General features: G+C 36.7%; 1 protein-coding gene across 1 annotated transcript in view; it reads right to left on the bottom strand.

Moving 5' to 3' along the window:
• Window positions 1-1511: 1511 nt before the first annotated feature.
• LOC138709517 (basic salivary proline-rich protein 2-like) overlaps window positions 1512-21419 on the bottom strand; it is a 159073-nt gene continuing 139165 nt past the window's right edge. Inside the window, exons 4-6 of the mRNA XM_069840339.1 lie at window positions 14870-15050; window positions 13973-14035; window positions 1512-5603 (exon numbers count right to left, since the gene is read on the bottom strand). Coding sequence (XP_069696440.1) covers window positions 13983-14035; window positions 14870-15050 — 234 coding nt within the window. The 3' untranslated portion in view covers window positions 1512-5603; window positions 13973-13982. The remainder of the gene's footprint in view (window positions 5604-13972; window positions 14036-14869; window positions 15051-21419) is intronic.

Here is a 21419-nt window from a genome sequence, read left to right as displayed (position 1 = left end):
ACCGGAACGTTTTTCTTTCCGCAGGTCGTTGTCATTACAGAAGATGTTCAAAATGTCCACCTCTTGAATACAGACCTCACATCGATGTCTCATTGACCTGCGAACACGATCCCAAAGTCCAGGAGTATTGCGTATGTCCTCAGAACATGCCACAATTCGATTCCGAAGGGATTCCAAATCAGGCACCGGAGACGAATAAACCAATGATTTTAAATGACCCCACAAGTAGAAATCGAGAGGGTTCAGATCAGGTAAGCGTGGAGGCCAAGCAATTGGGCCACCTCTACCTATCCATCGATCAGGAAACCTTCGATCCAAGTACCGGCGAGCCGTACGTACGACTGAAGTGTGCAGGAGCGCCATCGTGCAAGAAGTGAATGTGTTGACGATTGATCAGTGGAGTGTCTTCTAAAACATGAGGTATTGTGTTTTCCAGGAAGTTTGTGTACGCCTGCCCCGTAAGTCTGTTTACAAGTACATGGGGTCCAACTAATCGATCACCAATGATACCGGCCCACATGTTGAGGGAGAACCGCACCTGGTGATAAGATGGAATAGTTGCACGTGGGTTTTCATACGCCCATACATGCTGATTGTGGAAATTTCTTATGCCATCTCGTGTGAACTGTGCTTCATCTGTAAATAATAGGAAGGTTCGGATTTACACCACACTGCTGCAAGAACCACTGACAGAACCTAACTCGTGCAGGGTAATCTGCTGGTGACAGGGCCTGTACACGTTGCAAATGATAAGAATACAATTGATACTCTTTCAACAGTCTCCAGACAGTCGTATGAGGAACATTGACTTGCAACGCTACCCTTCGTGTGTTGATAGAAGGAGTCATGTTCACAGCCTCCAGAATCTCCTCCTGTACTTCTGGAGTTGTAGATCTTGGTCGTCCCCTTCCCAAACCAGGAGAGTTAAATTTTCCATACTCGCACAGACGGTAATGGAGACGTACAAATGTCTTCCGATCTGGAAATTGTCGCTGTGGGTACCTCTCCTGATACAAACGACGAGCCAGCGCAGCATTGCCGTCCGCCTTACTGCACATGAAGTGTATCTCTGCCAGCTCTTGATTTGAATACATGTCGCACAGTCTAACGCCTACACAACACTGAATGTAACCTTCGCCTCGGAATGAACTGTCAGAGTGCCCTCTTAATGTCTCCTTTGACGGCAACGACCTGCGGAAAGAAAAACGTTCCTGTGAATTTCAATGTTGTGAAAGCCATAACTCGGAAATAAAGCATTTCCGGATACATGTTGTAATGAACTATTTTGATTGTCTACAAGTGGGAAATACATACCTGAAATTATGTCCCGTATTTTTGAAACACCCTGTATTGAGGCAACCAGAACAATCCAGACTACTGCCACATTGCGCGCACACTCCTGAAGCAACCAGAACAGTCCACAATATCAACCCGCCGACAGCTTCCTGTTTCCGATAGACCATGTGCTGTTAGATGTGGGATCATATTAGCTCAAAATAAAACAAGAACAGTTTTATGCACAGATATTTATTTCATGCAACACAATATTTTAGTAAGCAACAAGCCTGTAACGATCAAAATGCCACATTCATGCTGACAAACACTCAAACACGAAGATGCTTAAAATATAAACCTTTGAAAGGGCATGTTCAGGTGCCCTTGAATGTAAGTACATTGTTAGTACACGCTACATTATGGTCAGGAAGAAAACTAATCGTAACTAAGGAAAGTTAAGAGAAACAACTTCAGAAATTATTTTCAGTTGTAGCTGCTAGAGTACGTAGTCTACTATCAGAGCAATATTCAATCTTGTAATTAAAGACAATGAGTAATATTTTGTGGTACTGGTATTATAAATACCTGTTGAGAGGTACAAGTGTTGACCAACTACTTGACATTTCTTATTTTTCACTTCGTTGATAGAAAAATATTATAGTTCAAGAATATAATAATGTGTTTGAATTTGTTGTAATGCTTCAACGTTGAAAAATTGAATGACAGTAAATACACTTTCTCAAAGCTTTAGTCTTAAAATCGGCGGTCCAGTTCAAAAGGGAAACTACTCAAAATTTAAGGTGTTCAGAAACCTACATTTTAAAGCTTTATGTTACTGTGAAAAATCAAAAGAGCGTTGAAATTATTCCAAATTCTGTTAATAATGTTTTATATAATATAATTTTCAAATTAGGGTGTGTTAATTTTTTTTTTCACAGCAACTTGAAACTTTAAATTTTGAGTTTTTTCCTTTTTGAACTGTCCCATCGAAATAAACTTATCATTTACTTGTATTCAATTTTAATTCTTACACAAGAGCCATTTAAATCAATTATAGTCTGAAGAATATATAATGCCTCAAATACGAAGTTCATTATGCCTCAAGCGGTAAGGACTCTATTTCTTTTCCGATACAAAGTAATAAAATAATTTTGCACAATGCTGAAATAACTTATTTTACCAATATGCGTATTGAATTATATACTTTTTATCTTAATTTGTACTTGACGACTAACATGTTTTCAAATTTACAAGATAATTTCAAGTTTCAGAAGCTGTAAGATTCCTCAGCTTACTTTTGTGACTGAGGATTAAAAGTATAAGATAGTACAGTGTAACTATTTCATTGCCAATTAATTGGTTCATTTCGTCCCAATGTAAACGTTAACTATATTTTCGGTTGAGATTTTGTGAGTTATTTGGCATAGTGGAGAGTTAGGTAGTATCGGACATCGGGTAATATCGGACAGTGCGTTTCTTTCATCTACCATAAATGGTAGTACCTGAATGACGTGGTTACGTAACTGTTTGCGACATCACAGAAACGTAACCATGTCATTCAGGTACTATCATCTGGTTGTAGATGAAAGAAACTAACTGTCCGATACTACCCAACTCTCCCCTAAGTCAATCAATATTACTACTTTACATAACTCAGGAAAAATCACAATAGATTAAATTACATAGTCCATATGCTTCGAATATATCGTTACTTTCTCCTTCAGGAATAGAACTCATAATTCTACAGTTGAAGAAAACAGTGATTTTTTACTGTAATTAAGGAAAACAGTTGGTATGAACTTTGCAAGAAACACAAATAGTTACAAAACTATTGTCTAGTATAAATGTTGGTTTCACGACTGTGATATGAAATCTTGGAAAATCTAATAAACTACCTTATGTTAATAAACACATATTACATAACCATTGTAATAAGGCCTACCAAAATGTAAGCGTAGTGACCAATCTGTAAGATTATCGTTTGTTATGATTTAACAGCAAACAAATTACAAGAGAAGTAATGATGAGACTGTCTTGGACCTTGGTTGAGCTGATATATAATGGAAAACCACGACCGTCGCTCATTGAAGTCGCTGCGACTCCAGAGCAAGCGTGTCGTCATTACACAGTTTTCAAGAAGTTGCACAAAATTAATCTACAGTGGACTCTGCTAAGTTCGACTGAACATAATTGAAAGTTCAGTCCAATAAGGGTAGTGGGTGTGGCAGTTGAAATGAATACAAATTCTTATTGGTTAGCCATCAACGAATACAGTACTGTACTTGAATTTCCTGCCCGCCCCGAGACTTAGTATGCGCTTCTAGTACCACAGTTGGTTTCGACAGTTTCGTCTCACAAACGGCACAGTTCTCAAATAGAAAAAGAAGAGTTCATTAATTTAAAATCAGTGATTAAATATGGATGTCCTAATCAATAAAATATTGTTTTCCTTTAACAAGACACAGAACCAATTCCCATTAAAATGGCAAACCCATTTCTTAGTGCCCGTATAGGGGAGTGTCTAATTCTTCTACGTAAGCAATCGAACTATAGGATGTCAAACTTGATTTCTGTCGAATTTAAGAGCTTCCACTGTAATTGTAAGAAAGCTTGATTGGTATTGAATTACGTGAAAGTGGTATTTAAATAACGTTGCACGTGTTGTCAACTGTTGTAATGTTTATTCTCCCGGGTCCTGGAGTATAGTATACTATACTTAATGCATGCATTTAGTGTACAATTTGCACTAGGTGGAATCGTTATCGACCACTTCTTTTCTGTGCTTGTCAAGCTCCTGCATCTCTTGGGACTTACATGAAGCACAGAAGATCGATTCAATCATTGCAATGCGTGTTTCAACTACTTGTACATGAAAATATCGACCAGCAACTCAACGCCATTACACCGTAGGACATGCTTTCGAAGTAATTACACGGTAAACGTTACATTTCAAGGGTAAAAAAATTATGATAGATGTATGTGCAGAGACCCGAAGTATAGTGTAATATACTTGCATTTGCGCCCTAACTGTAACCTGTAGAATTTTTTCAGTTTTTTCCTGATTTCAGAGACTTTTTATGAAGTGTAGAATTATATTGAACTGTAAAAATAAAAAAAGATGTCTCAGGACTCAGAAGGATATGAAACTCCTCTATATAAATATCTGTATCTTACAGTAGAACCCCGATTATCTGTTATCCTATTAACAGATTTTTGGATTATCCGTCTGTCTTTTTCTCGCTTTCTTCTTCTTTTTTTTTTTGCTGCAGAAATATATCAAGTACTGTACATTATATTAGCACGTTATTTTTCTAGAGTGTTATTAGAAGCCTTCATCCTTACACAGTATAGTCTATTGTTTGAGTTGTCGTACTGTATAACGTCGGTATAAAAAGTCTTCTACGGGTGTCAGAACAAATCTTGTTGTGCTATGTATCGGAAGAAAAAGTGTAGGCCTAAATAATTGAATGGTTTGAAGAAAGAGAAACTGTGGCTCATCTCGAATCAGAATATGAGATTTGAGTGTATAAAGTACCAAATCTACAACACGAGACTTCCACTATTCCTATCTTTCCACAGAAAATCATTACAAGAAGTTTCCTTTCCCTTAAAAATCCGTCGTCGACAACCAGACTTAAATTAGTGAACTTTTGATCCACTATCTGGTTTGTTAAATACAAGATCACGGAGGAAATTACGGAAGTGTATTATTCACTAGATTTTTAAAAAATCTTTTACGGATAACAGAGGTTCTGCGGTATATTAATTTCCTTCTTGAATTTATTCTCCTGCAGGCTTCAGAAATACCAGGGAAATAATAAATAGTAGGCCTAGTAAGATTTCACTATCAGCACTCGAAACAATCATCACTAAAACTTCATATCTGAGGATTCAGGTGTGAGCGCCAAGTATATGGTTACTTGCAGTAGCTTCTTGTATCTCCTGCACCTTTACATGAAGTATTATAAAGTATTGTACAGATACGGTGCAGTGCTGATAGGAAAATCAAGCAAGATTCCCTTGAGAAAATTTGTTACATCTAGTTTTTGATTACCACAAATTCCACTTGCATTCAACGGGATAAGAACCATGTACTCGACTTAGCCGTTCGGCTAACGTGGCAATCGGTATAGCGAAGAAGATGATCATTTGTGCAACTTCTTGATTCAGGTAGAAATTAGAAAATACTGTCTACTTCAGATGAATAACGGTGAGACTGTGATGCGTGGTGACAAGGTCCCGAGAAGTGCGGCAGGAGACAGTCCATCTGGAAGAGTTAGTAACGATGTGCATAGTCGAGTTCGTCTAATGTTCCCGTGGTGCCGAACCTATGGGGAAAAAAAAAAATTAGTATCACTTAATGAATTGTTACTTCTTTCTGTACTCTACAATACGAGTGAGTATTACGTTCATATGATAAACAGATGTTCCTTTGACATGCGACGAACACGATGCCAGACCACCATTTTCGAAAGGACATCGTATTGACAGTGGACGAACGTCCATGTTCTAGCAGAATACTTACTCATGATGTAGTCACAGTCTAGTATATACAGTCACGAAGCTCAATACGTAGTAAATATGCATACATTAGATAGTTGCTCACCACTAGGATCGCTAATATCGCCTCATTACAGGCAATGCAAAATAGTACTGGCACAGTCTATTGTTTCTAGCACCCTCAAAACTCAAACTTCGTGACTATATATACAAGTGCATGAGCATGGATAAATATATAATAGGATGCGAAACTGCGGTCAGCACCATCTAGATGTGGTGCTCTGAAATAAGGTGATCAGCACCCGACGTCGTAGGTAGTGAACATTAGAACTACGTGTTGGGTACATTACTGAGAGTTCTCTTTATCCGTTCGAGATATTGTATGGGAGAGTCGAGGAGAGAAGATGGCGGACTGAAAGTTGCTAATAAGTGAACATAAAGTGATACGTGTGTATAAGCAGTGTATGTTGAACAGTGATGTTTATGGACGTTGTAAAAATAGTGCTGAATGTATTGTAAAGTAATAGTAATATAATAAATTGAACTATCTACGTAGTTCTTGCAGATTTTTCCATTGTGCTGTACAATAAATACCCAAAGAATACAATCCCAATTATCTAACCTTTTGCTTTATTTTCTGTCTCTGTCTGGTTATATTTTAATCGGGTAGTGTAAAACACATCGTCTCTTTTATCTTCCTGCTGGCTCCGGTAAGAATTTTCAGTGGAATATGCTGTGAAGAATAAAACTGTAAATGTTTTATTTTAAATTGGGTTAGTTTTGAATATCGATGAGGGTGGGAGGGAATACTTTCTGCACAGTTTAACATTTTCGTCACCAGGTGCGCTGCTAAATGCATGGTGTAATTACTTTTTTCGCTACTTGGTGCGCTGCTATTTGTAATAACGCCTCTCCCAAAAATAGATGGCAGCAAGATCAATTTCTACAACAGCGCCTCTAGTATGTGTTACAGGAAACTCGTTAAGTTTCGCATCCTATTATATATTTATCCATGGCATGAGGGTTAAGTTGGCGTGATTTCTACTGTCCTTGTCTACCGACCGCCAACAGATGTAACGGGGAAAAGGTTTTCTTTAGTAGAATTCTTGGAATTCCCTTCCCTCTCTCTCCCTTAGCCCTTCTAGAACACACTTTTGCAAACCCAATTAGTGGATCTCTCAGTGGCGACTTCGCGTTGTTCGAGTTCATTTATTCAGTAATATTTTGTGAATAGTGAATAGTGAAGTAAGTGTGTGTCTTGTATCAATTTAATATAACATAATTCACAATTTAAACAAAATGTTTTCGGAACTGCATGGTTTCCCTGTTACCTTAAACATTGTAATGAGTGTTATGCTCTTGGTTTTAATAATCATGGTAGGCAATATGGGAAAACGCGGGAAAGTCTTGAAGTCGGACAGTATGAACATGGTTATTAATGTACACAAATTCTTTACTGAAGAATATGAGGCACTGAAATGCGGAAAGCAAACAATATCTGTGTCGAGTGTTATCGAAAGAACTGCTGCAGCGAAAGGTATATCGTCTCGTACTGTTAGCAGGATTAAAAAAAAAAAAACAAACAAAAAAAAACAAAGGGAGGCGCTAGAAAGTGGAAGTGTTCTGCGAACTCCAGGAAAGAAACGCCCAAACAGGACCTCTCAGAAAACTGCAATTGACTCATTTTCTGCCGCCACTATAAGACGAGTAATTTATTCTTTATATCGAACTGATTTGTTGCCTAGTTTGAAGGATATAAATGACGCGTTAATTAAGGAAAACTTATTCACTGGAAGCATATGGAGTTTGAGAGAGAAACCACGAGGAGACGGACAGTACTGTATTTAAGAACTGGTTCATTAATCAATTATTACCAAACATTCCTCTCAATAGTATCATTGTTATGGACAACGCCTCCTATCATTCAACAGAAATCAATAAGGCACCGATTTCATCAACGTCAAAATCTGAACTGCAGTCCTGGCTTCGTAGCAATAACGTTGAATTTGATTTACGATCCACGAAACCTGTATTGTATGAACTTGTATAAACTAAAAAAGAGAATTTCAAAACATACGAAGTCGACCAAATTGCGACAATGCATTCCCATACTGTAGTGAGACAGCCACCATACCTTTGTGACTTAAACGCAGACGAATTAATATGGGGGCAGGATAAAAATGACGTTGCGAAGTATAATATTTCGCTCAACAGTAAAGATGTGAAATTGTTGTTTGAGAGCGCTCTTTCAAAAGTGACGGAAGATAATTGGAGAAAGGCCTGTGAACACGTGGAAAAAGTTGAACAATTTTATTGGGAAAAGGACGGACTAGTAGATGAGATTAGTGATCGGGTCGTAATAAATTTGGACGACACGGACACGGACGAAGAACGTTCTGGCGGAGAGGAGTCAGAATTTGAAGAGGAAGAGAGTGCCGCCACTGTTAACTCGTGGTTGTTGGAAGGAGTGTTGACCATATCGCCGTCACCATAAATGAGGGTAGAGAGAGAGAGAGAGAGTATTCTTTCTCTTTCTACAAGTAAATCCTCATGGACTGTAGTAGACTGTGATGTAGCCGTCACGCACCATCAGAGTTGTGCTTTAACCATTACACCCGATATAGTCATCACAATGTATTCTTCTGTGGGGATATTTTGTGTCAATGACAAGATATTATTATGATGTATCTAAGTACATATGATATTTCCGTGCAGGAGTTCTGCGTTACCATAATTATAATGAAGGATAGATATAACAGAGAAAAATTCTCTCTAGTACCGGGACTCGAACCTGGATTTTCAGCTCTACGTGCTGACGCTTTATCCACTAAGCCACACCGGATTACAGTTCCGATGCCGGATCGATTCCCCTCAGATTAACTTCTATCTCTCTTTTGGTCAAAAGTAGTATGACGTAGTAAAAATGTAATAGTCATAATAAATATTACTGATAACTCCATAATCACACAGCAGTGGTAAAAAAATATATGTTTTTGTTTTTGTTTTGCTATTGGTTGATTTTTACTTTTTTTAAGGTGTATCATTATTGTAATGGTTTTATAGTGGAAAAAAAGTACAACCATTATAATTTGTGAATACCGAAATATTTTTTAAGTACAATTACGTATTGTGCAATACTTATGAACGAAATAGACATTTTCTTGTGCAAAATTTGAAGTGTGAGATATTTCAAATCAAATGTTTATAAACCTATTTTCCATACTTCAGAATATTAAAAATTGCAATACTTTAGAATGTATTATTCATTATGTGAAGGAGAAAATAATATATTACGCATTAACTAATTAAATATTTTTCAATAAGCATGTTTAATACTACAGTTTTGGAGTAAACCGCTTGTATGAATCTATTTCAGTACGAACACATCGTACACAGAATTCTGAATTTTACGTATAGTATCATAAATTTAACATTTAACGTAAGAACGTTGTAACATTTGTAAGTATCCAAGGTTGTAGTTCGTAACAGATTATTTTTTATAGGAGACAGCTGCTACAATTGCCACGCGAGCCACAACCCTCTCGTAGTGGCGAGTGACCTTGACAAGACTGCCCTTGGTGAACCTTTCCCTCTTTAGCAATGTTAAAATCTGTTCGCATCGTTCAGTGGCTGAACATCGGTGGTTTTTAAATTAAATTTACACGGAAAGTCAACGCTATAGAAATATACCAGAAAAGTTAATGATTTTTTATTACATTTTCTATCGATATGGACATAAATCACGATCCTACTCGCAATAGTTAACGAATAAGAGAATGTTAAACATTTTGGATAAAACATTGTTTTCTGAGAAAAATATGAACTTTCCACCAATATGATATTACACTTTTTTGTTACTCCATGAGCTATTCGCCCTGAAACTCTGCAGGGTTATTCCACTTCCATTCTGTAGGCTCTATCTATCTATCTATCTATCTATCTATCTATCTATCTATCTATCTATCTATCTATCTATCTATCTATCTATCTATCTATCTATCTATCTATCTATCTATCTATCTATCTATCTATCTATCTATCTATCTATCTATCTATCTATCTATCTATCTATCTATCTATCTATCTATCTATCTATCTATCTATCTATCTATCTATCTATCTATCTATCTATCTATCTATCTATCTATCTATCTATCTATCTATCTATCTATCTATCTATCTATCTATCTATCTATCTATCTATCTGTCTGTCTATCTGTCTGTCTGTCTGTCTGTCTGTCTGTCTGTCTGTCTGTCTGTATCCACCCATCCACCCATCTACCCATCTACCCATCTATCCATCTTGAGACGGTTCCTCGTATTTTCATTAGATTAGTATTTCGTGTTAATATTCTTATATGGATAGGATGCGCGGACGTGTAAGTTAGTTTCAAAATCTGAGACGGAAGTAACAGGTGGACAGGAAGGCCGAAAGGAAGCCAGGCTGACAGGAAACATGTGTCCAGGCGTGGAGTTGACTGATGAGGGAATGTATGGACTTTGCCTGCGGGTGGTCAGTAAGATGACGCCAAGCCAGGTTCCAAAGAGATGATCTGGTATATGTCAGAGAATTGTCAGGACGCCGGAAGTAGGAGATGTTCTAGTTAACGAACAATTTTTGAAGAACGCGTCTTAAGTGACGTAAGTGTAATCATGGCCAATCAGGATTCTTAATAGAGACACGTGATATATAGATAGGAGGGCGAAATTCTATGTTTGGTGGTTGAAAGTAGGGGATAGATTTGGCAGATAGAGAGAAGGCAGATAGACAGTGTTCGGAGAAGTTGCACTCCACATATTCTCGGCAAACCTAACTCGGAAGTATAACAATTTACGGACTTAGAATTTTTTAGTGAGTGTAGTTAGAAGTCGTGTGTTGCATTATTATTATAAGTCTGAATTCTTTCCTCTCATCACGTTATCAACTGTCCGTTATATTACTGGTGTTTTATAGTACACAATATATAATTACGTGAACTCAGAAATTAGTATACCTACTTGTGGGAAGTGAGAGCGAGATATTATACACTTGGACGCGCATTTCTGCTAACCTGAAACGAACACTTAATAATAATAATAAACGTTTTCATAGTTCTTACCAACAACTTCTGGTGTGCGCCTACATCATTTCAACTTACGAGCACGTCTCCCAAACCCCATGTCCCGACCGTTTTGCAGCTGACCTGGGAACCTCATCCTCTACCGGAGTAATCTCGAGGAGGCTGGCGCCCAAATTAATCAGTGTATATAATTAATTATTGACATCGACGTGCCATCCTCGAGATACTTTCCGCATATTTCGGAGCTGGAAGCCGAGGGCGACGACGACCGCATCAATCTATCTATCTATCTATCTATCTATCTATCTATCTATCTATCTATCTATCTATCTATCTATCTATCTATCTATCTATCTATCTATCTATCTATCTATCTATCTATCTATCTATCTATCTATCTATCTATCTATCTATCTATCTATCTATCTATCTATCTATCTATCTATCTATCTATCTATCTATCTATCTATCTATCTATCTATCTATCTATCTATCTATCTATCTATCTATCTATCTATCTATCTATCTATCTATCCATCCATCCATCCATCCATCCATCCATCCATCCATCCATCCATCCATCCATCCATCCATCCACCCAAACCTATCTATCTACCTATATATATATATATATATATATATATATATATATATATATATATATATATAATTTGAACTGGTAATGGAAATTATGGGAAAACGGCTGAACGGATTTTAATGAGTGACCCCTCATTTTCATGCCTGGCATCCAAAGTTTTTCGGAAAAGTAGTAGTTTTCAGTGAAATGTCAATTTTCCTACATAATTTTCCTATTTTCCAAAATCCATCTGTTGTCAGTTTTGAGAACTATTTTATTGAATCACGGCCGACTTGATTGAATTTCAAAACAAAACACACACTACAATAAACAATAGGCTATTACACGAAGGCCATGTCCTGCAGGATTGCCGACATATTTAGAGCTCAATTCAATTTGTTATTAAAAACTGATTCTGCAGTGTATAATTTTCTGAGTACAGCTGTGTATTGGATATTCAAATCTACGAAACTTGAGGTGGTTTGATGACATTATTACCATTAGAAATTAAATATTATTATAGTTAATATCATGTTGCATTTTTTTTTCATTAATTGTATATAATATTGATGCTATATTGATGACAGGAAAGTGAAACGTTTTGTGGTTATGTAAATAAATGTAGAGAATATCTTAATTTAGATCTTCATTTCTATAATTTACTGAGTGGCTGCTGTATATAACTACAAAACTTAAGTAAGATAATAATATTGTTATTAAAAATCAAATATGTTTATACTTATTAACCCAGTGGGGTTGGGTCTTTTTCATATACTTAATGGCGATGTAGTGTAGATATTGATATGTGTCATTGTCTTCAGTATTGGCTCGAGAGAGCGCAAAAATTGCAGTTCCTAAGGAAAGATCAAAAGGTATTACTTACTGATAAAATAAGAGGCCTAGAAAATTTTGTAGTCTCCAGATCATTTCAGCAAGATCTCTTAGTAGGATAAAATGATTTTACGCTCTACATTTCAAGTTCTACATGCAGCAGCTATACGAAAATGCTATTGTTCGAAAGCTTAGCAAACCTGATATTTTTTTTTTTAATTTGGCTACAATCCACAATGACCTGAAATAGCTACTGCTATCGTCCTGACATTGATACTTGCGTTTTTGCGTTGAAACTCAAAATCTGAAATTGGATAGGTTCAAAAAAATTATTTGGCCTAAAAAAATCCATTCAGAGGGAGTATGTTTCATTATTGTCGAAGCAAATAACTATAAAAAAGACTAGTATTCTTCATTGAAAATAAATCTGAAAAATTTGCATTTGAACGTCTAACGAACTTAGTTTGCAGCAGTATTTGCTGCACAAGCCACTAGTTTTATATATATTTTATCTTAGTAAATAATCAGAAGTGACCAAATATGCTTATAGATAGTATTTAAATATGCATGAAAATATGCAAGAATTTTTCAAATAAGCATCTATACATAATTTTGTTATTAATTACTATAAATAATAAGATAAACATCGCGATAACAAATTTATCTTACACTCTGGTGTTGTATATACAAGTTTATATTAATAATCAGCTATCAAAATGTTCAATACAATAAAGACTGACTCAAACGAATAAACATAACTTTTTGCATCTGTCCAGTATTTTATGCGCAACTTGGATTTTTGTATAGATGTCAGGATCATTATTATTAACCATCTATCCGACCGAAAAAATAAGGTTTTAATGTAAATCATCTTTTTCTAAGAGAAACAGATAGCCGCAATAAGGAGCATCAACAGTATTGGAAATCTCTCAGATATGTCCATGAACTCAGCGATGAAACTTTTTGAAGCTAAAATCTGGCCTACCTGCACATACGGTCTGGAAATTATATGGGAATATCTAAGCGAAAAACAAATGATAGATCTGGAAAGTATAAAATCAAGATACTTGAAGAGGACACTCGGACTCTCCAAATACTCATTGTCAAGGTACGCATACGAGTTAGCACGGGAAACTTTCTTTCTGGACGACTTAAGACTGAGAATGCTGCTACCAGCCACGGAGAGCTACAAGAAAGTAGTGGAAGAAAGAAGACAGAAACGGAAGGAGATCACAGAGGATTTCTACACAACGAATGCAATGATACAGCGAGACTGGACGAAAGCCGGCTACGACACAAGATGGCTAGCGACGCACGGATATCATCACAGAGTGTATGCAACCAAGAGATACCACTCCGCAAGCGAAATGTGTATCTGTGGACTGTGCGGGGTCCAATGCTGGAGATATCACATTCTCGAGTGTAGAAAGCGTGTGAAATCTATCAGGGAAACAATACAGGAGATAGTATAACCGTATCTATGCACAGTGTGCGCAATCCCAAACTATTATTATCTTTTTCTAAGACACATTTGCTTTACCATGAATAAGTGACCATACCCAAACTCCTCCCTGTTCTTTTCAATAGACAGTGGCTCCAGGACAAGTAAGGTTGGAATCCGAAAGGTTATTCCCTAAAGTGAGAAGGTCTCCTACTGTCTTATCTTGTCTTTTTTCATCTGTGGTCCTATGTCCTTACTGTTAATAGAGCCTGAGGCACTGATACTTACTGGATTTAAATTATTTTGTGATCTTCTGTGACCGCTTAAACCTCCTCTGTGGATCGACGTATCCTACGAACACAAACATGTTAGTTATTATATGTTTATTGCTGATGAATGAATGAATGAAAGAATGTTAGCCATGATGTCCCATGTTGGGCACAGGCCTCCTGTGATGAGGTTAGAACCCCCTCGACAGGGATGGCTCAAGTATACTCGCTTGGTGAGCCAATCCAGGTGAGCTTGTCGTGTACACTACTTTTGTGACATGGTTAATAACCCTGTTCAACTTTAACTAGTCTCAGCGCTGTTCTTTGTTCATTTTTTTTCTTTCACTACACACATTATACTGACACTGGCACTTTGACAATCACTGATTGCTATTTACACTATTTACCTGACACTTTCTCAACACTGACTTTACTATTTACAAAAGTTATCTTATACTTTCGCTAATACTAACTTTACTATTTACAATATCTTAACATGATTACGTTATCTATTTACAATAACCTTCCCTAGTTCTTTCCACAAAACTCTGTTCTTTGCTGTCCTCGACCATTGTTGCCCCGCCTCTCTGGTAAACATGTCAGACCATATGAGCCGTGGTCTTCCCTGTCCTCTCTTTCCGACGTAGGGGTCCCACATCGTGACTGCATGGGTCCATCTTGTCTGGTGTGTCCCCCCAGGTCCACTTCGTCGCCGTGGCTCGTTCTGCTGCGTCAGTAGTGTTCGTCAGTCTTTGTAGTGTTTCGTTTGTCGTTCTGTCTCGTAGCGTGATGCCCAGTATTTTTCTTTGCATCTCCCTCTGGCATGTTTGTATACTTGAGCGTTGTCTCTCGGTCAGTGTCCAAGTTTGGCTGCTGATATAGCACTGAAAAAATGATTAAATGTGATATTACTTACTTGCGGGAACTTTCTTCAGCCAGGGCACGTATTGGTTGTTGTTGTTGTTGTTATAGTAGTTATTGTTGTAGTCTCCTGTCGTTGGGTATGGAGACATGGTCGTCCCTGGAGTCTCTGGTGGCACTCCAGTAGGCGTTCCACGACAGTCTACGTTGTAGTGATAATCACATACTCCAAGCTCCTGAGAAATTTTCAAAGAAAAAAATTATACTCGTACCTAAATTCATCCTGAAGATTAAAGCAAAACAAATTATAACATTATGCATGTTTTCTACATAATGGTGCTTATATATATATATATATATATATATATATATATATATATATATATATATATATATATATATATATATATCTGTTGTTTTAGACTTGTTTACAATCTTTTCGATTATTCTGTCATCAGATTTTGAGCAACTTAGTAACAAGTTTCTTATACAGGGTGTTTCAAAAATACGGGGCATAATTTCAGGTATGTATTTCCCACATGTAGACAATCAAAATAGTTCATTACAACATGTGTCCGGAAATGCTTCATTTCCGAGTTATGGCCTTCACAACATTGAAATTCACCGGAACGTTTTTCTTTCCGCAAGTCGTTGTCATTACACAAGATGTTCAAAATGTCCTCCTCCTGCTTGAATAGAGACCTCACATCGATGTCTCATTGACCTGCGAACACGATCCCAAACTCCAGGAGTATTGCGTATGCCCTCAGAACATGCCACAATTCGATTCCGAAGGGATTCCAAATCAGGCACCGGAGACGAATAATCCAATGATTTTAAATGGCCCCACAAGTAGAAATCGAGAGGGTTCAGATCAGGTGAGCGTGGAGGCCAAGCAATTGGGCCACCTCTACCTATCCATCGATCAGGAAACTTTCGATCCAAGTACCGGCGAGCCGTACGACTGAAGTGTGCAGGAGCGCCATCATGCAAGAAGTGAATGTGTTGACGATTGATCAGTGGAGTGTCTTCTAAAACATGAGGTATGGTGTTTTCCAGGAAGTTTGTGTACGCCTGCCCCGTAAGTCTGTTTACAAGTACATGGGGTCCAACTAATCGATCACCAATGATACCGGCCCACATGTTGAGGGAGAACCGCACCTGGTGATGAGATGGAACAGTTGCACGTGGGTTTTCATACGCCCATACATGCTGATTGTGGAAATTTGTTATGCCATCTCGTGTGAACTGTGCTTCATCTGTAAATAATAGGAAAGTTTGGATTTACACCACACTGCTGCAAGAACCACTGACAGAACCTAATTCGTGCAGGGTAATCTGCTGGTGACAGGGCCTGTACACGTTGCAAATGATAAGGATACAATTGATACTCTTTCAACAGTCTCCAGACAGTCGTATGAGGAACACTGACTTGCAACGCTACCCTTCGTGTGCTGATAGAAGGAGTCATGTTCACAGCCTCCAGAATCTCCTCTTGTACTTCTGGAGTTGTAGATCTTGGTCGTCCCCTTCCCAAACCAGGAGAGATAAATTTTCCATACTCGCACAGACGGTAATGGAGACGTACAAATGTCTTCCGATCTGGACATTGTCGCTGTGGGTACCTCTCCTGATACAAACGACGAGCCAGCGCAGCATTGCCGTCCGCCTTACCGTACATGAAGTGTATCTTGATTTGAATACATGTCGCACAGTCTAACGCCTACACAACACTGAATGTAACCTTCGCCTCGGAATGAACTGTCAGAGTACCCTCTTAATGCCTCCTTTGACGGCAACGACCTGCGGAAAGAAAAACGTTCCGGTGAATTTCAATGTTGTGAAGACCATAACTCGGAAATGAAGCATTTCCGGACACATGTTGTAATGAACTATTTTGATTGTCTACATGTGGGAAATACATACCTGAAATTATGCCCCGTATTTTTGAAACACCCTGTATAGTATTTCATATTTCAGAACTTGAATTCGTTGTGATTTGATGAGAATATTATCTAACTGTTAATAAAAGAAGACGTAAATTTCGACGTAATATTGCTAATCACGTTTTTAGTAGTGCTGTGGAAATTAATCGATTAATCGATCAATTTATATTGTAAGATTAATCGATCAAAATTATTTAATCTAATAATCGAGTCGATTAAAATTAATCGGTTGTACTTCATATTAATTACTATTTTGTTAATGCAAACTTAAAACAAAAATTCCGACAATATTTGTTTCTCAGAAATTGCTTACTTCAAACACGATAATAGACCCCTACCGTTATTTTGTAACTGCAAAGCATAAGGCAAATCTTTGCAAAAAACACTTTAGGAAGAGATTGGGATATGAGGAGAATGATCTGGTCTACTCCTATTGGAAGTTGAAACAGAATGCGAAACCCTTATTAAGTTTGTCACCTCGTCTTCCTAGCATATGAAATACATACTTTTCTGGAATTCGTCCCCCTCATCCCTTAGCCATGACTACGCTGTATGCAAATGAGAGCGTGACTATCTTCTTCTCTTCATAAAATTTTGTAACCCGCTCACAATAGGTGCCGGTCTGCTGTTTTGTTTCAGTTTCTTTACTGAGTTTCTAGATGAAGCTTGTGTGTTTAGTTTGCTAAAGAAAAAAAAATCAGATTTCTGTGGTCTGTGAAAAAAATGAAAACTCCATTATGTCGTAGGCCTATGAGAATTTGAGCAGTAAACTCGGTGAAACGTTTGGATTTAAATTGAACGATCGTGGAGAAGTGCTTTACAGAAAAAAAATCGTGTTTAGTGATGCAGGAAACAATGTTACTAAACGTAGAGCGGCACTTAATTCGGAGCATGTGAATGCACTCACATGTTTAAAATCATGGATGAAGCAGTATAAACTAGGTGAGTCTTCACATTTTTTTTTTATTTGTCTCAGAAATCCGTGAAGAATTGACACAGTAAATTATAAGTCTAGATAATAGATATGTTAAGTAAATAACTGAAGTAGTATTGTTTTGTAATACAACGGAACAGTATATACAAATATACTACATTTTATACTTATCACCAAACACAAATTAAATTTAACGATAATAAAATTGTCTATTACAGTATATTAAATTTTTTTTTCAAATCGATTAAATTGAAATCGTTAATGGATTAAATATATCGATCGATCGACAGCACTAATGTTTAGTTTTCTGGTTGTCAGTGAAACATAAAGGATACAAGGAAGATGTTCGCTGAAAGAACTTGTGTAGAAAGAGGACAGCTTTTTGTCTTCTAAGCTTACACTAATGTTACAGGGAACTTTATCTGTTCTGTGGCCATCTTCAAAGAAAAAACATATTTTTATCCGAATTCGGTAATAGTTTTCTGAATAGATCTCTGATAGAAATGACAGAATCAGGTTGGATTAAGGAAGAAGCATTTCTCATGTGCTTAAATTGTATTCCGTGGACTTGCAACATCCATAACATAAAACTTAAAAAAAAGTGCAGTTCTGTGAATAAAATAACATTAGTCTGATACACCTACAGAGGCACACAATCCACTGGCTAGGTTATTTTTAGGTCACTATAATGAATATACTGTATGTGGAGTTCATATGCAATAAAAAAGGAGAAAGGAAGATCAATAAACGTATGTTTGGAATGTTTTTCATGGCCGCAGGGATGAAATCGGAAACATCAGCGATTGAAAAAAAAATTCTTTTAATGAAAACGCAGTGACTGAACACGAGTTCCTAGCCGGTGTTTCTTCATCAAACCAAAAAAATTACCAAACGAAATAAATCCAGTTTAAACCTGCGTTATCTTCTGCTAATCCAGTTCATGAAAACAACAACTCATCAAATTCTTGGATCTCAGTCTTCGATTTATTACCATCAACAAACAATCCTACACAAAAATGTTTAGCCAGGAAGCAAAAAGTAGGCCTTACAGCGGAATAAAAAATATATTACGAACACAAGAAAAAAACTTTTTTCTGCAAAATAGTTCTATGAAACGGGTAATTAACAAGTGAATGTAGAATAAATCTACGTCATCATTATAGTCATTAAAATGAAACGAAGAAACTGATGATGAAGATAATGACACACTTTGTAAACTCTGCAAGATCAAATACAGCGATCTAATATCGGTTAAACTTGATGATTGGATTCAGTGTCAAGGCAAGGAAAGGGAATGGTATCACGAGAAATGTATTATTAGTAGTAGGTTTATTTTGCCTGGCAGAGTTAAGGCCATGTGGCCTTCTCTTCCACTCAACCAGATGGTGCAGAAGAAAAGAAAAAAATATATATTTTGTGGAAAATGTGTTGTTCTTTATGTTATATAGGGCTTTAATTTTCAACTGATCCTCATTGTCCATTTCTTTAACCCGATTTATCCTACGCGAGGGAGAAAAATAGTCATGCTTGCTGTTTTTAAGCAACTGAAGCCAAATTGTGGCTTAGTCGCTTACACGACGGCCTTTCATAGGACGAGAGTTCGATTCGTGGGTCAACACGATGTCGAATCTCTATCTAAGACAGTATGAGGATCTCGTATTGGCAACGGAAAAAAAAAAAACTTTCGAATTTTCAAAAGCAGGAAGACTTCTCATTCAGGGATAGTGTCCTTTAACGAGCAACTATCTACAACACGACGTCCTTTTTTCCCTTAAAATTTAATCGCCCTCGGCGCCAATTGGACCCTAGAATAGCTCAGCAGCGTATCTTAGCAACACGACCGCCGAGGAATTACAATGAAAAAAAAAAAAGAATACATTAGTTCTCCTAGAGAATTACCTCTTCGCTTGTGTTCGAGCTGTATGATTCAAGTATACTTATGCTTCATTGTGTTGTCCTATATAATTACAAGAAACCTCATCACTATTTGAAGTAATGACATGTTATAAGTTTCTTGGAACTATTTTTCAGTGCCATGACTTACATACCATTCTTGAATGTATTTGGAGTCAAGATGACATGGCTCTTACTGTAAGAATCGTAGTAATTACTGCTAGAATATAGGTTACAAAATTTATAAAATAATCAATTTCGCATTCTCTACATTTTAAGTATGAATATTTTGTTTTTTATCATTGTAATTTCTATCTATTCTCTTTTGGTTTTCCCCACCCTTTCCAGAGTTTACTGTCATCCATTTATGTCATTCGTTATAACTCGAGATAGAAATCATTAGGATTGTCATGACTTGAGGGCCAGTAAACGTAGGGATATATAATTTTCATTATTTAATTTGTATACGAGGTAATTAAAAATTTAATTTTTTTAAGGATATAAGTATGTATGCATTTGTTGTTTCAATATTATTCTTTTACTTTACTGATAATCGTTTTAGCACACCTTATTACAGGTAGCGACGGGTGGCAGGAGCAAGTGGGGAAGATTTGTGGCATGTTTTGTTAGTTATCTTTTCATACAGTGTCTTAATTTGTTAATAAAATCACCACCAACTCTTGGAACATGAATGGAATTTCATCATCTCGCTATATTAGAAATTGATTTCATATCGTCATAATTAAAATTATTATATACAAAATACCGTTATTTGCTAGTTGTAAAACAACTAATATCTTATTGGTTATTTTTAGCAATGTATTAGTAGTATTTATTTATTAGTATTAGTATTTATTTATTTAACCTGGTAGAGATAAGGCCGTCAGGCCTTCTCTGCCCCTCTACCAGGAGATTCCAACTACAATATCAACAATAAAATTACAATTAGTAGTAAATTTACAATTACAATTACAAATAATATTGCAGTTAGTATTAAATTTACAATTACAATAAAATCAAAGTACGAAAAGATTACCTGAATAATTAAAGCTAGATAATTTATCATAGAGAAACAAAGAATATTTTATATTTACTGAATTACAAATTAAATCTAGAATAACAAAATTCTATAGTGATGAAATTATTGAATATTGAAATATTTTGTCATAGATTAAAGAAAATATTTACAAGTAATCAATTACTGACCAAGTGCCTAGTAAGTTTTCGTTTGAATTCAATTTTATTTCGACAGTCCCTGATGCTAGCAGGTAGGGAATTCGAGAGTCTTGGCAGGGCTATTGTGAAAGAAGATGAGTATGAGGAGGTGCGATGGGATGGTATTGTTAGTATTGTTTCATGACGAGAGCGTGTGTTCAGATTATGGTGGGAAGAAAGGTAAGTGAAGCGAGACGACAGGTACGAAGGAATAGAAGAGTTCAAGATTTCGAAGAGAAAGAGAAGTGAATGTAAATTTCTTTTCTTATCTAGTTTAAGCCAACCTATTGCTTCCAGGGATGGGGTAATATGATCATATTTACGAACATTGCTTACAAAACGTACACACAAATTATGAGCACGTTGAAGTTTCGTTTTGTTGTCGCTGGAGAGGTCAGTCAGTAAAATGTCCGCATAGTCGAAATAGGGAAATGCAAGTGTCTGCACAAGGGACTTTTTTAAGCAAGAGGGGAGATGAACATTTATCCTTTTTAGCACATGGATAATAGAATATACTTTTCTGCAGGTTTCTGTGATTTGCATGTCCCAGTTGAGATTATTATCCATGTGAATGCCAAGATTTTTTACTGAAGAACTGAAAGGGATATGCACTGTAC

Source organism: Periplaneta americana, chromosome 11, assembly GCF_040183065.1.
Source record: "Periplaneta americana isolate PAMFEO1 chromosome 11, P.americana_PAMFEO1_priV1, whole genome shotgun sequence".
Taxonomy (NCBI): domain Eukaryota; kingdom Metazoa; phylum Arthropoda; class Insecta; order Blattodea; family Blattidae; genus Periplaneta; species Periplaneta americana.
Note: the sequence above shows the minus strand (reverse complement) of the source record. Positions and strands in the feature narration are given on the sequence as shown.